At 47.2% G+C, this 24,974-nt stretch overlaps 1 protein-coding gene across 1 annotated transcript in view; it reads right to left on the bottom strand.

Moving 5' to 3' along the window:
• Positions 1-24,974, bottom strand: part of XDH (xanthine dehydrogenase) — a 56,940-nt gene that overhangs the window by 30,599 nt on the left and 1,367 nt on the right. Inside the window, exons 2-15 of the mRNA XM_011370769.1 lie at positions 20,004-20,061; positions 18,435-18,531; positions 17,128-17,236; positions 15,580-15,706; positions 14,589-14,650; positions 11,402-11,470; positions 10,997-11,083; positions 9,722-9,863; positions 7,763-7,855; positions 7,013-7,164; positions 5,676-5,769; positions 4,268-4,377; positions 1,997-2,181; positions 695-958 (exon numbers count right to left, since the gene is read on the bottom strand). Coding sequence (XP_011369071.1) covers positions 695-958; positions 1,997-2,181; positions 4,268-4,377; positions 5,676-5,769; positions 7,013-7,164; positions 7,763-7,855; positions 9,722-9,863; positions 10,997-11,083; positions 11,402-11,470; positions 14,589-14,650; positions 15,580-15,706; positions 17,128-17,236; positions 18,435-18,531; positions 20,004-20,061 — 1,649 coding nt within the window. The remainder of the gene's footprint in view (positions 1-694; positions 959-1,996; positions 2,182-4,267; positions 4,378-5,675; positions 5,770-7,012; positions 7,165-7,762; positions 7,856-9,721; positions 9,864-10,996; positions 11,084-11,401; positions 11,471-14,588; positions 14,651-15,579; positions 15,707-17,127; positions 17,237-18,434; positions 18,532-20,003; positions 20,062-24,974) is intronic.

The raw sequence follows: 24,974 nt of genomic DNA on the forward strand, positions 1-24,974 counted from the left end.
TTCTCTAGGATCTGAGAGTAGAATAATTTTATTTCTTTTCCTTACACAATATTGTATTTTTAAGTTTTAAGTCCTCTTACTTTTATATTCAGAAAATAGTAAGAATTGTAAAAGTTTTTGAAAGGATTTTGCTCTGCCGTCTCCACACCCATGAGGCCTTTTCTCCTTTCTCTCCCTCACACGCCATCTTTGCAGTTGTCACACTAGAGTGGCCCTAACTGATCATGTTTCTCCCACACGAGGCTGCCCACTATTGCCTAGTGCAATCTTACTGTATACAAGGTGTAAAAATACATGCCTGGTGGTGAGCCGGTCTTGGGAGTTGGGCTCCCCCTTCGCCGGCACCCTCTCCTGAACGCACACCCTTGCAGTGACCACATTCCCCCTGGTTGTAGCGGCCCCACCTTACATTTTCATCACACTCTATACCCCCATTCCAACTACAAAACCATGGTTGTATCAGCTATACTGCTGAAGGATCACCTCGTCTACCCGCCCCCTTTCACAGATGTTATAGCTGAGACTTAGAGAGAGTCATGACTTATTCAAGTTCTCACGCGAGGTAATGACACAGCCAGGACAAGAATCCACGTCCCTGACTCTGAGCCCACTGCTCTGCCTCTCAGCCACTCAGCTGACCCCATCTCCCTGTGTCCCTGGCCCTTTGATGTCCAGAGGAGAGAAGCAAGTTTACCACCTGGTCCGCAGCAGTCTCTCACGCAGACCAAATCCCCAAACAAAAGTGCCGCAGAGGGTCTGTGCCTTGCCCAGGCCCACACTCACGTCTTCCAAGCCCTCCTTGCCCAGCTTCTGAAGCACCGTCAGGTAGAACTTGAAGAAGAAGCTGAGGGTGAGTGTGCGCCGGAATTCCACCATGCCGCCAGGGGCGTCGGGGGCCAGTTGCAGCTCCTCTGCCAAGCCTGCGCACACGTCCTGCAGCAACTTCTCGTTCCAGAAGCTGCCAGAGAGCAGGCTGTAAGAACACACTCCCAACCAGACCTCAGAATCATTTGTGCACAGTGTCATGCACAGGGCCTCCGGTCAGAATTTGGCTGAGATAATTATAGTTACGTGACTTTAGGCAAGTTACTAAACCTCCTTAAGCCTCAGTCTCCTCATCTTTAAAAACAGATCCAATTTTGAAAGACTACAAAAATAATACTTAAATCTATCGAGTCCTTACAATGACCAAAGTGCTTTATATGAAACATCATTTTTAATTTAAATTAAAAAGTATAGTAGAAAACATTTTTATACTCATTTTACCACTGAGAAACTGAGGCATGGTTGACTTATATTACCCATCTGGTAAGTGTTGGAGCCAGGAATTGGAACCAAAAAGCCAAACTCCAAAATTAAGCTTTATCTACCTGTACGGTTAATTGTAAGGGTTACAGAGGATAGTGCCAGTGAAACACTGGGTGCAATTGCTGCCATAGAATAGCCATAGTAAGAGTATAGCAGTAATAATAGTAATACTATTATTACTAGTATTATTAATAGCATTATTACTATACCATTAATATTAGTAGAAATGGCAGTAATAGCAGCAGCAGCAACAATACTAGTAGTAGAAATACTAACAGTGGCAGATGCAGTACTACTAGTAGTAGGAACAGAAGTAGTAGTAGTAGTAGCAGCAGCAGCAGTGGTAGTAATAATAATAGCAAAAGCGCCAGTAATACTTGTAGTAGTAGAAGCAGCAGCAGTAGTAGCAATAGTAATAATAGTTGAAGTTGTATAATAGTGGTCACAGCAGTAGTCACAGTAGCAGCAATAGTAGCAATGGTAATGATATAGCACAGCCATACTATGAGTCATAATACTACTAGTAGCAGCAGCAGCAGCAGCAGCAGCAGCAGCAGTAGTAGTAGTAGTAGTAGTAGTTGTAGTAGTAGTAGCCATGGTGATAGCAGTAGTTATAGTAGCAGTAGCAGCAGCAGTGACATGGTAGCTGTAGCAGCAGAAGCAGTTCTATTTTGCTGTTAGCTCTTACTTTGACAGCTGCTTCCGAGTGGTCTTGATGGCTGAGATGGTTCTGTCGGCCATTCCGCCATAGCAAAGGGCCAGCTCCTTTACTTGTGTGGTTCCTGGCTGGAAGAGGACTCTCATGCCACTGGTCACCTTGGCTATGTCATCTTCTCTCCGAGAGGCCTGCTTAAATGCTGAGAAAAACTCACCCTGAAAAAGAACAGAAAGGGACCTGTTTCCCACCTTGTTTTGCAAGGACTACAGATGATTAGCCTGAATCACAGGGAAAGGAGGGGAGGGGAGGTCATCATACCATCACAAATCAGCCAGGAGCTGGTGGTGGGTATCAAAGACCAAGGCATAACATAGCAGGAGAAGTTCTAGATAACATTCCCAGAAGCTGGGAGGGTCAGGATTTCTCTCTATTACTCAGGAAAACTGAAAGTCCAGGGCAAAGGAGAATGTGGGTGCTCTCAACCAGCAAACAGCTGGCAGGAGAAAGGGTGCTTTCACAAAGTCTTCTCAGAAATCCCTCAGCCCCACCCGCCTCCCCATCCTGGTACCCAGGAACAGAGCCCACCCCGCCTCTCAGAGGCTGTGGCCTGGCTGCCTCTCAGGTGGATTCAGTGAGATGCCAAAGGGTGCTCGAAACACACCTTCAGCTCACAGCCTGGCAGACCAGGGTGCTGTCTGTGGTTAGAAATCCTGCTTCCTGACAGAAAGAATGGCACTGTGAGACAATAGCTGCCTTTGTGCTTTGACCATACGGCCCCAGACTACATTTGGGGATAGAAGGAGAGCATGAGTTGTTTTCCAGGTGACTTTAAGCCCTTTCTGCTTGAGGTTTGGACTTACCCTGGTGCCACAAATTCTGATTCACACCAAAGGAAGGGGGTTTCAGGAAAGGTTTATTGGAGAAAGCATAATAAGGCCCCCTGTTGAGGTCCAAAATAGCCACAGGCTTTTGTGTGAAGAAGCCATAGAGACCCCCTCCTCATGAGAAAGCTGGTTCAGATTCCTGAGTGTCAGACATGGCTCTGGAACAATGAACCCAGAGTTTAAACTTGGTTCTGAAACAGAGGGTCAGCTGCTCCCTTCCAGGACTGTGCCAGTCCACAGCCAGATTTTCACTGGGCTCCATGAAATGTCAGTATCAGGTCGTCAACCGTCTCTTCTTGAAAAATGCTTCCTAACTCTGGGTATTGAAATTCCCCTTCTTTAATGAAACATTTTTTTGCGAAATGGCCCTGCCTGGAAAAATAAAAACTGGGTAGTACTATGCCTATTTCTTCCTTCTTTTCCAACCTCATAATTAAAATTCTTTTTTTTTTTTTACTAATTTGTAAAATAAAAAACTCTGGGAATCACAGCTCAAAATGGTCTATACAGACAAGCTAGAAAATCATTAAGAAACCACCTATGGGATGTAACTGCTCTAGTTTAATTAGCATTCTCATTAAGGAGGTCAAAATTATCGAGGGCAAAACATGCCTTGTAAGACTCACTCAAGTACTAGCTATTGCAAATCCTTATTATGCTCCTTGATAACTAATTCCTCAGCCTCTCACAAAGCACTTTTCTAAAAAGCCCATCATGGAACATGTAGCCACTGAGAGAGGGGAGAACCACGCCAGGTGAAGCCACCACAGGCCTCAAGGAACAAGGGCAAGGCAGCCAGAGGCACCCAGACCCTCCCCGAACAAGCCAGAAAACCTGCTCGTGAAGCAGAAATCTTCATCTGTGCCAACCCAAAGCAAGGTGCATAAATGCCTTGTTAAGCCCAAAGTCAGCATGTGAGGATCTGACTTACAGGCAACTTCTCCACTTAGCACGCAAACCCCCACACTTGACCATATGAAACCGAGTCTCCTCTGACCTGGGCTGGCCCTGACCTACTCAACAGCTGGATGTATTCTTAAAACCACATTGCCGGCTACCAGGTGGTGATCTCCACTGGCTCCCAGACGTCTGCCAGGAACACTGTGAATTACTTCTTTTCAGTTCTCACAATAACCTGCTCTATAGGTAACATCATGCCCATTTTACAGATGAGGACATTCTCGGAAAGGTGAAATGACTCACTCAGGATCACACATGCAGCTATCTGGCCTCACTGTCCATGTCCTGTGCCCCATACCCTGAAACTTCTCATTGTCCAGAGAAGAACATGGTTGGTCAAAGGCAAAAGTTCAGAGACAAGAATTTCAACGTAAAAGTTAAGAGATGCTAGGGTTCGTCCTGAGGCCAGCTCTGGTCTCCTGGCGGGAGCAGGAGTGACTCAGGGGCAGCATCTCACCTCCCTGCTGTAGGGGATCTCGATGGAAAGCAGTATCTCCTCCGGACCTAGCAGGGTCTTTCTGTAGCCGGGGAAGAAGGTGTGATCCATCCGAACTGTTCTCCTGGTGCCTGTACAGGGGCAAGGTGAAGAAGGACCAATGCGAGAGAGCACGGGGCAAGCCATGGATGGGCTTCTCCATCCTGGTCTCTGATGACCACAGGCAGTGGGAGCGGATAGCACACTGGAGCCAGGGTTTTCCGTCTGAAATTCTTAAGCAACGGTATGTGGTGAATGTTTACCAATCAGTTCTTTGAGTGGGGGGTGCAGAGCCCTGACTTGCTGGTTTATGTGATATAAATCCTCCCACCATAGCCAATTTCAAGCTACCAGAGTGACATCACTAAGTGTGAAGTTGGAAAGAGGGTAAAAAGTTGACACGGCAGGTCTGCTATCCTCTGAAAGGCCTGTTTACAAGGCTGCTCATTGGCTGTCTTCTGGGAACTTGGCTCTTGGAAGGGTTCACATCATTCCTTGATAAGAATGGTTCACTATGCCTGAACTGTGTGTACAAACAGCATGGTTTATGCAGAACAGTTGCTTTCCTTCTTGGCATCTGAACTTTGGTACGTGCTAGACAGCTATGTGAACAGCCCCCCAATAAAAGCTGAGTCTCTAAGGATCCTCTCTGGTAGACTGAACTTCCTATGTATGGTTGAGTCAACTTGTTGCTGAGAGAATTAAGCGTGTCCTGTGTGACTCCACTGGGAGAAGACTCTGGAAGCTTGTGCCTCCCTCTGGACTTCACTCCATGTGCCTTTTCCCTTGGCTGATTTTGCTTTGAATATTCCAACATAAGTCTTAGCCTTGAGTATGACTATATGCTGAGTCCTGCGAGTTCTTCTGGCAAGTCATCAAACCCGGGGGAGGTGTTGGGGGAAGATGCCCAGTAGCACATCATTATAAACCATTTCTGCTCTACGGACACAGTGGATGGAAGTAATCTCAAGAACATAGATAACAGCAAAATGAAGTCAAATAATTAGGAAGTGGTGACTTTGAGAGTTTATCATCTTTGTTTTTAATCTCGCTGTAAGTTTATATAATTTAATTTTTAATAATGGCCATGTTCAACAAATGCTTACAGGCTCCCCAAAAATCCAGCAATCAGCTGTGTTGAGCTGGTACATGCTGGTTCCACTAGGTAAGGCATCTGATAACAGAGCTGGTTGTGAATTCTTAATAAAGAGGTGACCCAGCTCTCCTGTCCCTTAACCTGGGCGTATCCCCCTTATAGCTTCCAGGAATCCAAACCTTATGACAGCTGGGTCATTGAACTATGGATTCTGTTTCTCCAGAAAGTGACCTATCTCGTGAGCCTTTTCTCCCCCAAGGTCCTCTTTCCTGACCTTTACGTAAGGCAACTCACCTCTGGACACGATGGTCAGCTTCGCCCCACTGGCCATGAACACCGGGTTGAGGTCGGAGATGGGGCTGGCGGTGATGATGTTGCCTCCAATGGACTAGGGCGAGCAGAGAGTGTGCATGAGAGCCCACCCAGGAAATCCTTGCTAACCCAGCTGGCTCCCAAACACAGGGCAGGAGGACGACACCTGCCGAAGGGAGACCTGAGGACCTCCAGCCCCTGTAGATGCAAGACCGGCACAGTGAGAACTCCGGCCTTCAGAACGATGCGCAAAACTCGAGATCCAAATGCTTGGGGTCGGGTTCCAACTCTGAAATTTACCAGTCATAAACTGGCATCGGCCCCTCTAAATTTGTTTGATTAATCTCACTCAACCTTTCTCTGAAAGGGTTTAGGTGGTTTATCACAGGGGCCACACAGAGTTAGTAAACAGAAATAGAAGATAAAGATCAAGGAAAAAGAGGAGGAAGCTTCAAGAATGGACAATTTGCTCTAACTGCATCTGAGCTTCCTGGCAACTTGGTAAGGAGAACCAGACACAGGGCTCTCATTATTAGAAAGAAGGAAGAAAATTGGTTGCACACTGAGAACAAATTCTTCCTGGAAGTAGACTCCTGCCACGCTGGGAACTCAGCAGAGATTCTTGAGTTTATATCTCCTAATTTATAATGGAAAGTGGCAGGTGCTTCGGGTAGGGTACAGAGAATGGGGGGAGGCTGTTTTGCTCTATTTTGTTTTAACTTAAAAAACAGTAAAGTAAGTACAAGAGAAGGGATACTTTCCTCCCAATATCGTCAACTATCATAAGCCTCAAATGGCACAAGGTGTATGATCGCTACCTGAAAACTGGGAATTAGGGACTAGTCTGAAGGCCAGTTGTGACAGTTAACAGGTAGACCCCTCCCTCCTCTCAGGGGGATCTACCTCTGGTTCTCCCCCAACTCCAAAAGGCAGTCTCCCTCCCTATTTTGGCTTCTCCCTAAAAAACTTATCTCTATCCACCTGCTGAGAGCCTTGGCCAAGTTCAGGAAGAGAGGGGCAGGAGGCTCCATCTCTTCAACCTCGGGGGTGGGGAAGACTCACAGAGCAAGTGTTTCTTGCTGTGGCCTGCAGACCACCTTCATCAGAAGCATCTGCAGGGCTCCATCCAGCCCTATTTTTGAGCCAGAATTTCTGAGGGCAAGGCCCAGGAATCTGCATTTTAACAAACACCCGCAGGCGGTCCTAAGCACTAAGGTTTGAGGCCCACGGGGTCTGCAGAAGAGACCAGGCCAGCCCTCCTGCCTTGGGATGAAAGGCCTGGGCCCCAGGGCCTTGCAGACCCCTGAACAGGGACTCACCGCCACAGACTTGACCTGCTTCCCGGCGAACCAGCGCAGCTGCTCCAGCACACCTCTGAACACCTCCGTTTTGTGGGCAGGAAGCTCAGTAACAGCATCTTGCAGGGTCTTTTCCACAGAGTTCAGGGGGCAGGCAGCTCCAAAGGAGATCCCTGGGAACATGAGTTCAGAATAACAGGCATCGCTCTCACAACTCAGAAAACAGTCTTCTCCACAGCTCCTACGATGCTTTACAGCAACCTGAGTGAGGCTGAACCAGGCCTCACATCCTTATATGGATGAAGAAAGTAAGGCCCAGAGAGGTTAAGTGACTTGCCCAATACCACACAGCTAATAAAAGAGCCAGGACTCAACCGCAGGCCTCTTCTCCTACACCCAGAGTGCTCTTTCCTCTAAACCAGTGGGTCTCAGCTCAATAAAATCAGATCTCTGAAGATGAAGTCCTGGCACTTTTTTTTTTTTTTAAAGTACCCCAAGCACTCCCCGCCCCCCCTGACCCCTACCCCCAAAAGCAATTCTACTGTGCAGCCAGGATTGACAACGACTATTAAAAATCTCACAGCTCTTGCCCACGGGCACCCTACTATAAATGCTCCAAGGAGGAAGGCAATGTAGAGTGCCCCTTCCCCCATACAAGGCAAGCAGGTGGCAGCAAGAGCCAAAGAGGCTGTCCTGGCACCTGCCAGCTCCCCATGGGACCCATCCCCAGATTCCCAGGCCCTTCGTGGGCTCAGGTGAACCTCCCCTTACCTTCCGGCCCACGTTCCACTGAATTCAGCTCGGGGATCCAGGCTGGGCAGACGATCACAGGAAACAGCCTGTTCTTAAACTTCATCTCAATGCCTTGAGAGAGACAGAAAGATCTGAAGTGAGAGGCCCGTTGTTCTCTCTCCAGGGCGGGCTTCAGCGCTTCTTCCCATCACCACGAACAGGGTGTATAACATATTCACAACCATGACATGTTCTGTAGGTGTCTTGGGACTAGGAGGTGCAGTGCACAAAATGTGGGATTAAGTGTGGCCTTCCACACTGTCGGCTCAAAAGCTGGTGTGTGTGTGTGTGTGTGTAACAACAATATTAGAAAACACAGGACATTTAAATATGTCAGTAACCCTCCTAAACACTTTACATATTTAACTCATTTAATCCTCACGATAGCCCTATGAGACACTGTGGTATTTTTCTGTTTACAGATGAAGAAACTGAGGCACATGGAGATTAAGTCTCTTGCCCAAATTACACAGCTAAAAATAGGCACATTTTAGTACTTAAACTATTATTAGAGTCGGGGTATAATAGTAATAATAACACAGAAGTTTAACATTCAGGCAAGAAGGAAAATTGAGAGAGAAAACTTCAAATCTGGTCATCGAGGTAGAAAGCTCTGTGAACAGACCTGCTCGCTCCTCAGAACCAGTTACACAACACCTCTCCCAGCCCCACCCACAGGGCGAGAGATGGAAAAGGCTGAGAGCGGAATGACTGTGCATCATCTCACATGCCGTTTAGGGTTCCTGAAGGGTAGCACAGGCACCGAGGGTCTGCCATTCTAAATATCGGCTCCCAGGACAAAGAACACAGACGGAGGCGGTAAGTTTCCATCTTCATAAGGGCCCCTTTACACCCAGCTTCCCACAACACCCTGTCCTGGCTATGAGTGGTCACACTGTAGGGTGGGTGTTTAAAGGAGGAGAGGGTGGAGCAGATGGAGTGGTATTAAGAAATTGTTTCTAAGTTGGAGCTTATAAAAATCTTTGTAAATTCTAGATCGGGATATTATATAACCTATAACAAGGAACATGTCATATGTCAAAGGATCTCAAATATTCTTTGAGCCAGTCATTCTCTACTTTAACTCGTTACCCTGGATACTTGGACCATGGCTGCATGGTCCAAGAACCAGAACCAGGAGTCTTCCACAGGCTGGACTTGGCTGCTGAAAAGCATGTGAAGTCCCCCCAAACCAGAGATCTTCTACCAGAGGTAGACCTTGGCAGTACCATGATCTTTTCCTTCAGTCCTCGCTGGGCTTGAGACCCACCAAAGTAGAAACTGGCCAAGCCCGGTTTAGAAATGGATAGCGGGCCCCTCTGCCACCTCCTGTCTCTTCAAACCTCAGGACCAGAGCTGCAGAACTCCAGTCTCCCTTACCTATTTGCATAAGAATACGCACATCCCAGGTGGTAGGGCAGGTGGCCATGGTCATAGGCAACACAAAAAATCACACTTAGACATCTCCTCTCCTTTGCCTTACCACCACACCCCCGCCCCCCGGAAGAGAGTGACATTTATGGAACCTCTAGCACCTGTCAGGCACTGGCCTGGACTCTGTATTCATTGCTCCCTCCTTACTTAGCCTTGGAGATCTGCAAGGGAAGGACCTGTGTCCACTGATCTTGCCATCCCAGCCCCTCCTGGCATACCTGGCACAGAGCCGGCACCCTGCAAATGCTTACGAAGAACAGTCAGCAAGGATCCCAGTTAATACCCAGACTACCCTCGGAGGAGGTGTAATCGACCCCATAGATGAAATGGGACAATGAGGGCAGAGGACGAGAAGTCATTTTTCTGAAGGCACACAGCCAACGAGGGGTGGAACCAGGTCTGCGTGACTCCAGAGCTGGGAGTTTTGCAGGAATTCAAGTGTCCAGGGTCCCTCAGGGAGTCCCGGGTCCACAGGCAGGCCTCAGGGTCACCCCGGGCCCTTACCGATCTCTGTGTTCCCCACCACGAGCTTGGCCTCCGGGTGCTGCACTTTGAGGTCCAGCAGCTCCTTCAGGGTGGGGACTTGGATCCAGGTCACACGCTCCCCTTCAAAACGCAGCTGCCTCTGAGGAGCATCTTTCAGCCTCTGGAAAATGCAGTTTTCTTACTATGCTGTCTCCTTCTCCCCACTGCCACTCCCACTGCCCTTGCTTTAAGTCCACGATGGGATCAACCCTTCTATCGACCTGTTTAATACTGAATTCAGAATGAAAATACATGTCGAGGAGAAGTGAGGGTAACTACTATGTCCTGAGGCAAGAACGGGGCTGCAGCTCTTACATACTTATCTCAGGAGTCTTTAGAAGACCTTGCTGAAAGAGGCATTGGCAGTGCCATCTGTAACAGGTGCAGGAGGAACCTGAGGATCAGGGAAGTCACGGGGCCTGCCAAAGGTCACTCACTACGAAGCACCCTGAACCGTCCTCCACTGTCCCCGGGAGGTGCAGAGGAGACGATGTGGGCGGGGGTCTAGGTGTCAGAAGGGAATACAATAGAGAGCTGGTTCTAGGGCATGAGGGGTGATGTTGGACTGGGAGAGAAAATCGCCAAATCAAACTGACAGTTTTCTCAAGGTTGCACCATCTAGAGAAAGACATTCCAGCGGCCTGCTACAGAGCCCTTCTCTCTGACCCGTTGAACTCATCGGGCAGTCTTCATGGGCTCTACACCCCAGAGAACTCTGCACTTGAAAATCTCTGAGAGTGACTTGCTTCTTTCCTCACCATAAATGTCGAAGTGGAGGAACAGAATCGTCAGCGTGAGAAGGTGGGCGCAAGAAGTGTCCTTAATACAGAGCTGCAGGCCGCGGGTTGTGGCCATGGAATAGAGATCTCTTTTGTGTGTGTGTGTGTGTGTGTGTTTAATAGATGGACTGCTTACAGAGAGGAGAATGGGTCACTTGGGGAGCGAGGGTGCCTTATGTATTAGATGTAGCCAGGAGGTCAGCAGATCCTTCTGGAGTACCTGTTATTATACATGATGTGCCAGAGAGATCCACTCCCTGTCCTCAGAGTGACACATGTGAGGAGAGACATATGGATCTCTGTGGGAATATGCAACAGAGGGACTTGACCCCTGAGTATCAGAGAAAGGAGGACAAATTCAAGCTAAAACCTAAAGAACAAGGAGGATACAAAGTTCCCAGTGAGTATGAAAGCAGATCTACAGGGGCTCCTGGCATAGCGCCTCGGCTGGGCCTTCCCCTGGGGCATCACCTACCAGCAACTCTGGGGGGAAGATGGGCTCCTGGGTGGGATCCAGGGGCATGAACTCCTCTGGGTTGAATAAAGATGGCGAGAGAGTGACCTGCTGGGAAGGGAACAGATGCAAGGTATAATATCTCCTCCTTTAAAGATGCCCTGTAGGACCAACCCAGCCCTTCTTCCATGTAAGCTCATTCGCAGCTCCCAGCGGGCTGGTTGAGGGACAGGCAGCTCCTGGAAGGCAGGAGCAAGGAGATCTTGCTGGGGGACCCAGGGTTAATGTGCACATTCATCACCCTCTTAGTCTGGGTGTAACTCTTTCCTCTTCCAGCCACCACTGCCAAGAGTGCGGAGAGAGCCCACTGGCTCGTTTGATCTGAGAGTGGCCCCCAGGCTTCCAGGGAGAGAAGGACCCACTCACCGTGTGGTCTTTCTTCTGGTTCATGCAGCAGTTTGGGTTGTCCCCCTTTCCTCCACAGCATCCACCATCCTAGAGAGACGAACAACATTCACACAAAAAATATTTGCAAAGAGTTTTCACATAAGCTGAAGAGCCTACATTATTAACGTCCAGTGAAATCTAGCTCTGACACCTGTCTCAGTAGGAATAGCAGATACTCTGAGCCATCCCCCCTGTCTTTGCATATGGGTAAGGCCTGTTTTAACTGCTTTCTCTTGCTTAGTTAATGTAGACTAAACTCATGAATAGACAAATAGGATCGCTCCTAGAAGCAGCAGGGAAATTTAATTTTAAGAAAATTTATCCATAAAGATAGGTCCTACTTTATCAGAACATATCTTTATGCCCATTTTCCCTCTTCAGTGCTGCTTCCTTAAGAAGCCTCTATGACAGAAATTCCCATTTGGTTCTCTCAGCATTCAATAGCTTCTGTTTCTAGATCAACTGAATTCTATGGGGCTTGGCTGGGTGCCTCCCAGCCTGGAGTCTTTGTGGGGATCCTGACAAGGATGTCCAAGACCAGTGCTGGGTCTAGAGATGTGTCCAGCCTGTGTGTCTGACGGCCTCTTCACTGCTCATTAGACACTTCTTGCCAGAAAGCTAAGTACTCTTTATCCCTCACTGTTCTGGAGGAAGCGTACAGGTCTAATGACCCATCTCCCATGGGGAAAGGGCTTTCTCCGGTCCTCTCGTGGTGCCAGTGGTAGAGCACGGATTTGAGCCCAGATCGCTGCCTCCGAGAACCAAGGCACCAGGGAAGGGATGTGTTCGCCTGACCGATCTGCCCCAAGAAGGCAGGAATCTCAGCTCGGGCCCTCAGGAGACCCTCCAAAATCATACGGTTGCACTGAGGCGAAAGTGAGGAAAACTCCCAGGCACGGCCCAGGCACGTTGCCAGGTCAGCCTGTTCCTGGAGGAGAGAGCTAGGGGCAGCCCTTCTGTACATGAATCATGGGAGACATCATTCCATGCTGACCTTTCCCAAAGGATTCACAACACACTGGTGTTCCCATGACAGCTCTCAAAAGGTCACAGGGGCCAAAGGTGTGGCCTTGGAGAAGCGAAAGCACTGTCAGACTTGGTATCGGGAGAGAAGCCCTCCCTGGCCTTGACCCCCCTGTGCACGCTGCCCTACACGCAGGCCCCATCTACATTCACGGCTTCGCCTTCAGATCTCAGAGCTGCTTGATTTTGGACCTCCCCACCGCCACCCTGCCCTTCTCCTTTCTATTTAGATAGAAAGGAAGAAAGGAAAAAATGTTCCTAGGGTGCCTCTTGTCATCTTTCTTCTTGGAAAAAGAAAATCACCAGGTCCTAAGCGAAGGGAGGAGACCTGCACACAATAAGGCACCAGCCTCGTTCATCCAGTCTGCGTGCAAAAGGATGCACTTCACGAAAGTACATTTTCCAGATATTTAAAATGCCAGCTCCTTCTTACTTAGATCTTTTTTCTTGATAATTCATTGACGTGTTCGTGACATAAATTATTGTGATGAACGTTGTGTCACTGAGGTTGCATATGGCTATTTTTTCCCCCAGAGAGACTTCCACTATTCTCAGTAGGCCAAGACTGCTGGGCTCATGCTTGTTTTTACGTTTCCTTTATTTCCTTCCTTGCTGCTGGATGGACATTGTCATTTCTTGCTGTGAACAGGGTGCCCCCCTCTAGCAGACTCTCTTCACCCTTTTCTAGTATGTGTGTTGTGGGCGTGAAATGGTGTAAAATAAGAGTAAAAAGTTTCTGAATAAAGGCTCCAGGGTCTTTAAGGAGTAACATGCCTGAGCTTCTGAGCACATTGTGTGTGCAGGTCATTTTAGCTGCTCAGAGCACTCAACTCTGCTCCGTTCTGCTCTACGCAGCCAGGCAGCTGGATGGAGGGAAGCAATGCCATACAATGGAACCAGCAACCAGCTCAACCCTGGGAACAAGCATAATTGTCAGTTACGCTCAAAAGCCCTTCTTTTTTAAGAAACTGGGAGGGCTGGTAGATAGTATCTCTTTGAGAAACCTCCTATGAAATAAATTTGTGGGGGAAATTAACAATTGATAATGAACAATTGATAAATGTCAAATATTGAGTCATGGAGGAAATGTACCAGCATCATAATTAATAGTTGCCATTTGTTTAATGCTTAAGATATGCCCAGTATTGTTCCAAGAGCTTTACAATAAGTGCTTTCAACAAACACAATGAGGTAAGTATTATTATAATCCCCATTTTAGAAATAAGAAAATTTGCCTGATGAAATGAGATTTGAACTCAGGTCTGCAGACTCTGAATCTGAGCTTTCAATCATTTTCATTTAAATCCACACCTGCTAGCTCCTCATCAAGGTGTTGTGTTTTTCATCCTTAAAAGCCCCCATCCCCATCTCCACTCCTTTGAAGTCATTCGGAAGAAACACTTCTTTTCATAAAATACCAACCCTGCAGGTCAGCAAAAAGCACAGGAGTCTGTGACCCTACCATCAACCCTGAATCAAATTGAGACAAGACAGTTTGATTGGAATCAGGATCAACCTGACCCATTTGGAGAATCAGGTAAAATCTGGGGAGATTAAGCCAAGAATGGCAAGGCCAGCCATTTGTCTTCCTTGCCAGATGGCAGGAGTATATCTGTGTTGATGTAAGCAATGCTTGAGCACCCAGGCTGCGGCTTCTCCCTCAGAGGTCTATGAATGTTGCAGAGGTTCACAAACTGTCTGGAGATCCGATTAGCAGTTTCATAAGCCCAGCAGAGTGCCAACTGCGGAAGGCAGCCCGGAGAGGAAAGGAGGAGGGACGTGAGTGTTGAGTCGGGCCAGGTTGTTATTACATGCCACATTTAGCACCTGTGTCACGGGCTGAGCGTGCCAGTCTCCAAGGAAGGTCGTCAAGCCCAAACGCCCTGGAGGAAGTTAGCTCTCAGGCAGCGCGCCTCTTCTAGGAACAAGTTCTCTAGGCTTTCCCTGAAGGATAGTCCCAGTGCTCTGGAGGAGAACCCCTCTCTGAATAAGAATGGCAGGGTCCACTGCCAGGTGTCCGCAGCAGGAGGACCTGCCAGCTGGCCATCATATCTTCCTTCTCTGTAATCCAGAGGCCCTTGGCATTCCTCTTGGCATGATTCCTGGGGAGCAAGGCCCCTGCTGTCCTGGGGCCCCCACTTACCCTGGAGAAGGTCCGGAAGCCCTGGAGGATAGCTCTGTAGCCTGTGCAGCGGCACAGGTTTCCTGTGGGCCAAGAAAAAAGCCACGAAGTCAGTGCTGGCCCCAGTGCAGATGAAAGCTTTGTGGCTTCGCTCCCAGCCCAGTCATATGCTCTCCTGGCATATTGTTTTCTTTGCCTGGAAGCCCCCTCCTCCTCTTTGTACTGTTGACTTTAAAATATCTATCGCTTCTTCTAGGAAGCCTTCCTAGAATGCCAGACTGTGCTCCCCTGGTTCCTAGTCACAGTTTTATGAGTGAGATTATCAAACCTCATTATGAACTCTCTTCTCCTTCAGCGTGTGAACTCCTTGAGAGTAGAGATTGTGTCTTTCATCCCTGTGTCCCTTGTACCCTATACAGTGTATGACATGTACTAGGACTCAATAGCACTGATGGACAAAATAAATGATGGACTAAAATGGCAGATGGATGGGGAGCCTCCTCTGTTCAATCCAGGGGAGCAGACACCTGGCCAGGTTCCTGGGCCTGTTCACAGAGGCAGAGTGGGAAGCCCTCCCTGCCCTAGGTTCAGAATCATGGCTGCCTTCCTCAGATGTAGCCTTTACCCTGCAGAATCCTGTTGTGGTGAAAGCTGAGAAGGAAAAAAGCGATATCACTAGCCTCTGTGGAGTTTCCCAAATGACCTCCTCTTGTGCCAGCCACCCACTGTCACCCCATCCTAGTGCAGAAGGAGGACAGGAAGACATCTCAAGAGGACAAACACTAAGGCAGGAGATCTAAGGTCTCCAACCCACCTGAGTGTTCTTCACACTAAAAGAGGACCAGCCTTCCAGCAGATCTAAGCCACCACGTTGGGGTACCCTGAGCCATTCCTTCAAAGGGCAGTGCCTCAAACTCCTGGCCCATTCCTGGCTTGCACTAAGGCCCTGCCCTGACGCCCGGAGAGCCCCGTGTGCCATCTCACCTCCTGGGCTGTGCCCTGAGACCCGTACCTTGGAAGGCATCCTCGATCTCCTCAAAGGTGGGCTCGGGCTGGTTCCGGAGCAGCGTGTACATGCTCATGACGATACCGGGGGTGCAGAACCCACACTGGGAACCATGGCTTTTAGCAATCCTCTCCTAAAAGGGACAGATGACATGGATACCTGTGTTGGCAGAACCCCTCTCAGAATCTCTACGCAACTCGGCTGAAGCCAGCCCACGTTGACAGGCAGTGTGGGGTAGCAGTCACTTCACGAAGTCAAACCCTAGTGCCACCAGTTACCAACTGTGACCTTGGCCATGTTACCAAGTCTCTCTGAGCCATAGTGTCACAGAAACCACGAGAAAAAACTAGATGGACAAGAAGTGGAATCTAGCTTATTTGGAGCCGAAATAAGAATATTGGGAATAAGGATCTGGACCATAAGAAAAGGAGGATTTTAGCCTAATTATACAGCTATGATCCCAGTGTTTAAAATATTCATTCTTTCTTTCTTTCTTTCATCTATTTATCTCAACGAAAATTACAAGTCCTAATTAACCTCTTCACATCCCCTACAGGTTGGACAAGGTTAGTAATTTTCCCTTTTCCTGCCTAAGAAACAAAACCATAGAGATGAAGCAATACCACTCCCACCTTGCTCTGACCTCACCTGACTGGTCCGAGATGCTCTTCCCAAGGTGTGTCATTGGCTTGCTCAACCAGAGGCCCTGGCTCCCAGATTCTCATAAGGAGCCCCAGGATGGCATGCTCTGAACAACAGGTCTCCCCAAATGGTCAAGGGAGGATTAAGATCTGAGCCTAGCTCTGGCACCGTCTGTGCTCGTAATCTCCAAAGATTGCCCTGCCTCAGTTTCTCCAAACAGAAAGCACTGGGAACAGTGGCCTTTCCTTCCCACAGTGCTCTGCTCCCCTGTGTGTTCCATTCTACTTTGCCTGAGAGCATTCTGATCGTCTCTGCGAAACCTTCCAGATTACCGCCCACTCTTTCCAAAAAGTGTTCCCAATTTCAGTTCATTCCCAGGTGGCCTTGGTCAGACCCTCACATCTCTATTCTCTAAGTCAGCTCTTGCTAACCTCCATTTTAATGAGGACGGAGGCCTAGAGCCCACATTCGTTTATCTGCAGTGGGACCTGAGAGGTGCAACAGAATTACCGTTTGAGGGAGCAGGGAGTAGGTGGGCGTTTTACCAAGGAGCACAGAGCATTTGGAATCTCAAATCTGGGAAGGCGAGGGGTTTCCTGAGCACACTCAGGTGCAAGGTGAGGATTTTACCCCGCCCCTCTTCCCTCCAGTTCTGCTGCAACTTAACTGTCCAGCCATCAGATCCTGTTGACCTCTCAATTTCCTTGGGGTCATGAAATGTTATATCCACCCCAGACAAAGGAGGGAGCTTCAGGCTTGGGTGCCCTCTCTTTCCACCTCACAGATCTCCCACCCTGGAGGAGATGGGGAGGTGCCCAGGCCACCTGCCTCCTCTGCCCGGGCAGTGACACTCAGCCCAACAACCCAATGCAAGTCTGCAGCCTTGTCATGAACTCCCTTTACTCTGGTTACCTGCACAGGATGTAGTCTCGTCTTGGTGCTTCCTATTCCTTCTATGGTTGTCACGGCAACGTGGTGCAAGGAGCAGATGGGAGCCAAGCAGGCATTGGCAGAAAAGTGGCTGGAACCCCAGATTAAGGTCATTCCATTGTCCACTCAGGTCGTCAGAGTGGACCAGAGTGCAGGGCCCAGGAGACCTTATGATGGTGTATACCATTTCTCTTCACTCTACATTATGTTCTTGTCTCTTCCACAGGGGTCCTCACCCCTCTACCCAAGAATCCCAGCCAGGAACAAAGGACGCTCTCCCCATACACGAGGCCTGAGCCTCTCCAGGGTCCCGTGGAGTCAGGTATCAGTACACCCCAGGCCTCTGAGCTGGGCAAGAAATCCCGGGTCACTTTCCGCCACTTCTACTCAGCTTGACACTGGAGGCCAAGTTAAAAGAAAGTTTCTAGCAGGCTCCAGGCCCAACGTATGCCACTGTCTCTGCAGGGCCCTTCGTTAGCTTCTTCATTTTCAGAACCTCCCGGCACTTTTGTTATTTTCGCCCACCTCTATTTCTCCCATTCCTGTGGGAGGACAAAATCCCCAAGGGACATGAACTCCTCAGAGAGAGCTTGCTCACGTCCATTCCTTTATTTATCACTCATCACTTATACAGTCAACATCAGTGACTGAATGCCAACCATACGCCAGGAACTCTCGGGAGGACTGATTAATAAATGCGAATAAGACAAAATTCATGTTGTTTTAATAGCTTGCCGTCCACCCAGGAAAATAGAAGCCAGTGTGAAGAAGCAATTTAAATATCTTATGGTAACTGCTTCAGGAAGTCTGTGCACAGGGTACTATGGAACTAAGGGCACCTAACCCAATCTTGGTAGATCAAGGAAGGCTTCCTGGAGGAGGTGATATTTTGCCCAGTCCTAAAGAGCTAGTAACAATTAGCCACGTAGAAAAGTCCTGGAACAAAGGATATTTAAAAGACTTGGGAAACAGCTCATGCAAAGACCAGGAAATTAGTGGGCATGAGGCGTTAGTTGTTCACAGTTGTCTCCGCATGAGTAGAGTGTTGGGTCCATAAAGAGAAAGAAAACTGGAGAGGAAAGGTGAGGCGTATTGCGAAGGGCTTCATGCGCTAAACAAAGACAGTGGACTTGACCCTGGGGGCACTGGAGACCTTTTGAAAGATTTCACGGGATGTAAATGAGTCTGAACTTTAGAAAGATCACACGTGCACACAGACACACTCACGAGCTGACCCCTACATCATAGTCCTCACTCACAGGGGCAATCAGCAAGCAGGCAAAGGATACACGATCTTGTTCTGGAGACGATCATACTTGGAAAGCATCACAGTGCAAGCCCCACAGCCCCCTTCTCCGCAGCCCAGCTTGGTCCCGCTCAGCCCCACTGGTCAAGGTTAAGGAACATGAACTCAGAGAAAAAGTCTTGCTGGGCTGCTGGGAAGTACGTGGGTAGAGCTGTGAGTGTAGAGCCACCCATTGCCACACACAAGCTCAGGCCTCTCCACTCAGGGAGGCAGCAGATCCACATGGCCTCTTCATTCAGAGAGGTTGCACTGTACCCCAGGGAAGCAGGAAATGGGGCCATCTCCACTACCCCAAAGGGGAAAGACATCAAAGTCCTGTCAGACAGCACCCAAGTATCACCCCCTTGGGGCTTTCAAAACTTAATTAGAAAACTAAAATTAACGTCAACAACTTAAAAAAATCACCGACTTCGTGTGCTTTGAACCTCCAGACCTGCCCCCTCCAGGTCAAAAATCCAGTCTAAAGTACAAAGAGCCAGCTGTGTCTGACAGGAAGTGAGTGGACATGAGGTAACGACCCTGGAACCTCGCTTCTGTGGGAGTTGAAACAATCTTTTGTTGCCCCAAAATATGTCATTAGAATGAACCACTGGATATTTCTGCCTCTGGAAGTGAAAGAGGTTTGTTGACAGAAGTCAGGATTAGCATGGTCCTGACAACAGACCCCTGGGGAGTTTCCAGTACAGGTGGCAAGTTAAGAGCATAGCTCTAGGCTTTAGTCTAGGCTCTGCCAATGTTTCCTAAAAGACCTGAGTGAGAAGCAGGTCCCTTAACAAATGCAGGCCTCACTTCCTCTTCTGTCAAAGAGATTGCTAGAGGGATCGGTTAGATAATCTATGTAAATCACCCTGAACTCCACCTGTGTATAGTAAGTGCTCATTAAACATTAGCTCCTATTACATTTTCTGCTGTTGTTTTTCTTCCAGGGTCTCAGAATACTTCCCTCCTCTGAAATAACAAAAGATACAGGGGCTCCTCCCTCAGGTGCCCCTGCCCCATGTTTCCCAGCATTGCCATTTCCACAATGGATGGTGCCTCTGCACAGTTCTCCACCTCGGGCATCCCCTTCTCAACAAACACTCATTCCCCTGACTTTCTTTCCACCTTCCCAGAGCTAGAAACATTCCCCAGGAAGCCCACTAATGTATTAGGCCAAGATCTGCTGAGAAAGGCCCGGCTCCTCCTGAGGCAGAATGACCATGAAGCTGGCCAGGGCTCATGAGGGCCTTTTGCAGCTACTTGTTCTACAGGCCTGGGATTCGATCTTGGCTTTACTAGAGCCTTAGCTGGAAGCAACCTTAAAGAACATCAAGAACAATCTTCTTATTCGACAGCTGAGAATTTCAGACCCAGAAAGCTCAAATGACTTCCCCAGGGTCACACGGCTGCCAAGTGACAGAGCTGTGACTAAAACACAGGTGTCCAGAAACCTAATCCACTGCTACTTCCTCCACACTTCACGGCCTGCCTACCAGTCACGAAAATGATGTGTTGTCCAGAGGGTGAGTCCCACTGCCCCCTCCCCCTCACCGCCACTCCAAAGTCAGGATACACTTTCTTCTCAGGTAGGCCAAAAGAGTTGTTTCTGGATCTGCATTTTTCTCCACCACCTGTAAAAACAAAAACAGAAACAAAATATATCATAGTACACTTACTATTGTTTTGCCCAAGAATTTGTAAAGTTAATGGGATGTGCTAAGTATCTTATGAAAACTAAAGTGTTTTTCTGGACAATTCCATAAGAATAAGCATATTAACTACAAACCAAACTATGTATGTGCTAATACCCTTCTATTCTAAAATTCTACAGTAGGGCTTGGGATCCACTAGACAGTGCTTAGGTACGAAGTTGGGCTGACCAAGGCAAAGCCCCCTTGGAATCAAACATGTCGTCTCATTTCCAGCTGCTGGATCACACCTGTGGACTCCAGAGACAGCTGAGAGTGACCCCATGCAGACCTCTGGCTTTGCCTCCTGAAGGGCACATGCTCAGACGGCAGCCAGCCAGCCTGTGGTCCTGTGCTCACAGCAGAGCACTGGATGAATCGGGCTATCGCAGCTGACCACATGTCAGAAATGCAGGAGCGATCTCAAACCAATGAGCCACAAATGGAATTCTCAATAGGATGGAGAAGGCTGTCTACAAAGTGAAGTGGTAGCTCCCAATGTAAATCGTCAAAGGAAATCTATCGAAAACCATTCCACTACTCCTCACATGTTATCAAGGGTAGAAGGGTTTGGGCTATTGGGATGATTAAGGGGATAGAATTTGTGATAAGATTTCTTTAGAGAGAACAGTGCTATGAGTCCCACATCTTTAAAGTCGGGAGAGCGGCTTTGTGCCTCGCACCTGAAACTTCGTGAGGGGACTTTCAGGGCACTACGTGGGAAGCTGACATGTGACCTTTGCAGTATGAGGGATGTAGTGGTCCGGCATATCTAAACAGCTGGAGATGGGCTTATCAGACAAGCTGAAGAAGTGGCCGTGTTGGGATCAGGGTGCCCTCCCGGAGTTTGGGAGAACAAACAATGAAGTGCTGGCCGTAGACCCAGCGTAGGCCACGCATGAGAGGGGAAGGGGCAGAACGAGTGAGTGCTGCTTTACACGTGTCTAAATCGTTCTCAGAAAAACCGACTACAGGAGGTGATGGGGACTCTAACAGATCTTGCATGGAGTGGACTCCCCCAGAACTGGAGGCTGGGGGAGAGCAGCTAGCCTGAGGGAAGCACATGCCCCACGTCACAGAGATGCAACTGAATGTTCCTAGTGGTGGGAAGCCATCTTATACCACCGTCAATTAAAGGAGAACTGTCTTGCTACCCTCACCTCTCTGCCCTGAATTGAGACGGTGCTCGGCAACTTAGAAATGGCTATAGCATTTTTTAATTGACCAAAATTAATCGAAGAGGTCACAAAACTGCCAGAATTCGCCTCTTGGATAAAGTTCAAAGGAAAGTGGAAGGTCACCCCATAGATACAGTTTATTCAAAGTCCTGGTTACAAAGTTTACGCAAGGAGCTATTTCCTTCTCTGGAGAAGAAATTATAAGTGCACAAAGTAAAGATTCTTGTCACTTTTCTGTGGACAGCAGTAAGAGCCTCGTAGCGTGCCACCTTCCCCGCAAATCGCTCCTTCCTCCTACCCTGCAGCTTCGCTTCTACCGCCTCACGTAAGTTTTCCTGCTCAATACTTTCAGTGACCTCTCACGCCTTCGAAGGAACATCCGAGTTCCTTTGACTGTCTTTCAAGGCCCATTTCAATATGTCCCCAATCTCCATTTTCAGCTTTCCCCTCTCCTACTTTCCTTCCAAGCTGGGCTTCACACTCCAGTGAAAACACATCACATACCTCTAGGTTCCTAAGCCTTTGACCATTCTATTCCCCTCCACCTGCATTTTGACTTATCAGAAGATCCTAAATGCTTCTCTAGTAAAGGGTTTTCGTATCGCCCCAGCTGCAAGTGGTCCATCCCCTTTGCGTTCTTACAGAGAATGGCTGCGCCACTCTCACATCACGGCTTCACGGTTTGCCCCAGAAAACTCCACAAAACCCTGTCTCCACGGGATGCCGACAGGCATCTGAAAGGAAAAACATGTGGTGGGGAAGCAAACTTAGGAAACACTGAGTCAAGCAGACTGCTCTGCTAAAACTCGAGCATCGAAACAAATAATGGCTCAAATAATGGGTTAAAATCCATTAAATAAAATTAAAACTCATGAGTCTGGACTGATAATTAGTAAAGAAACAAACAAATGGGAGAGAAGGGAAAATTGTTCCTGGCAGAAGAATGACAGCTAATAAATATGTGTGGCCATCTTGTAATCTGCCCAACAATTGATCCAGTCAAGAATCATCAATGGTTACTAAAACTAGTGGGTAAAAGTTTGAAAATCAAGATATTTACGTAGTCTCAAAGTACCTCCTCACAGATTATTTATTAATTATAAAGAGAAAAAGAGTAACCTTACAGTGGAGAGACCTGGTAGACACCATTTTAACCAAGTGATCAAAGCTGATATCACAACTCATGGGTAAAATTGCCATCATGTGCCTCCTGATGTAGTACACTTAGGACACATCACATTTCTGGTGTTTCCCCCAAAATGCAGATTTGAATCTAATTATAAGAAAGCAGGACACAAACTCAAAATGAGGGAAGTTCTAAAAATCAGCTGACCTGTTCTCTACATAAGCATCAAGGTCACAAAAGACAAAGAAAGCTAAGGAGTTGTTCCAGATTGAAGGAGACTAAAGAGACATGATGACTGATTGCAAGACAGGATCCAGGGCTGCGGGGAGGGGCAGGGGGTTAATGGCAATACTGGGAGAGGTGGAACAACATTGCATAAGGTCTGTAGATTACAGTATTCTATCAAAACTTCACTTCCTGACTTTTATAAATAGTCTGTGCTTCCATTGCAATATCCTTATTCTTACTTTAAAGTGTAAAGGGACATGATGTCTGAGAAATTTACCCTCAAAGGATTCAATAGAAAATGTTATGCTTTATATATCTATTTATATTATTTACATATATAAGTAAATATATAAAAGTATTTATGTACTTATAATACATACATCTATATATCTATGTGCAAATATATACTTATATATATCACATGTAAATACATATTACATATGTATTTATATATAGGAGAGAGAGAATAAGCAAATGTCAACAAGTGAGGAATGTGAGTAAAGCCTATTTAATATTTCTTTGTATTCTATTTGGAACTTTTTTATAAATTTAAAATAATATTATACTATAAAGTTTTTTAAAAAATAAATTTCTGTACTAGAGGATTTCTTAGCACTTTTAATATTCATCCATTCATTACATCCATATTAATTAGGTACTTACTTTGTGCCAAAATTGGGTTAAGTGGTTTAAGAATATCTAAACATAGTATTTCGTGGGGATAGTTTTCTGTGAAATACATTTTGGGATATATTATTTTGCCTAATCATAACCCACCTCTCCAGCTAGTTCATAGGCTCTAAATGGCAATGCCTGATCTCAGAGATGTATTCTGCCAGCATGCACATGTCCCACAGGCTCAGGGCTGGGAGGAACTTGCTAAATATTGACGATGTGAGTAAGTGAGTGAGTTGACTCGCTGATAGCCTTTTCTTAGGGGGATCACTGTTGGACACATTCAGCTGAACCCTACATGCTGCATCTTCCCAGAATCCTCCAGATGCCACAATCTTTTCTTAACAGAGAATGACTGCTCAGAAGCAAAAATCCTACCCTCCAAAAAGACAATCACTACAATGGTAACAAAATCCTGGGCAGCTCTTTACCTTTGATTCTGACTCTAGATCAGGAGATGTGAAAACCAGCAGCCACCAAGGCCCATTCACCAACACAGAAGGCCCTTGGGGCGTGTGATCACTGGCCATTCCACCCTCTCCAGGACCCCAGCTAGTGAAGACAGAGTCCTAGACAGCAGTTTGAAACAGAGAGCATAGAAGGCTCATATTTAAGAGTGAGTCACCAAGTTCTGAGAGCTTCTTTGGTGATTTCTTTGCATAATATCCTGTAACAAAATGTCTAGAATATCTTGGGAATAGAAATGGGAGGAAACGTACTCACCACTGCCTTAATTTGACTGGGAATTCCCCTGTTAGGTCTTGCTTCTACAGTACTGCTTCTACCTCATCACTCCTTGCACTGCCTCTCCACCTTTCCAGCAGTTTCTCAAGGGGGCACATGTTTATAAATTACGGACACGAATATTCATCACAGAAACTGGCAGTAGTAGAAGCTTTCGGCGACTACAGGGTTTGATGTGATAATACCATCTAAAAATTTGAAATTGCTTTCCTGAAGTGAAAATAAAATACATAGGGAAACAGTTTTCGCCAAGGTAGATTTGAAATGCTTCTTTCTAGATCCAGGGCCTCCCAGCGAAACATCAGTAAAGAACAGAACCTTGTACTGTCACAGAGGAAAGGATGGCTTAATAAATTATTAAACCTTACAGTGAGATGTAGCCTTGGAAGTCATTGAATTCAGCTGCTTACTCAATATGAAAATTGCTTAGAAAAATTCTACAGAAGATGCCTTTGTGTAAGTAACCCTTCTAGAAAATCAGTTCAACAACTGTTTCTTAAATCTCTACAATATAATTGCTGAATGCAACAAAGTTGTTTGAAATGTTGGGTGCTAAAGTCTTGCTACCATCTACCAGGAAGCTTTTACTCTTCCTCTTGGTTTGAAGTCAGATGATAATTCTGAAAAGAAATTTGCATGGAGAGACGACTTTGAACCCAGAAGAATGTGGATGACTCCATGCCCCAGTGCCTCCAGGTGACGCCACTCAAACTGAATCCAACAGTCTTTGGAACACTGATGTTGCAATGGTTCATGGAATTTTCTTGCTAGTCACCCAAACACACCCTGACAATTTAAGCACTAGATATCCTACAAAGCATATTTTGTCCTTGAAAATTATCTCAACAGTCACTCTGTTTCTCAACTCAAAACTGACAATATCGATCGCAAAACAAATAAAATTG

This window comes from Pteropus vampyrus, unplaced genomic scaffold, assembly GCF_000151845.1.
Source record: "Pteropus vampyrus isolate Shadow unplaced genomic scaffold, Pvam_2.0 Scaffold173, whole genome shotgun sequence".
NCBI classification, from domain to species: domain Eukaryota; kingdom Metazoa; phylum Chordata; class Mammalia; order Chiroptera; family Pteropodidae; genus Pteropus; species Pteropus vampyrus.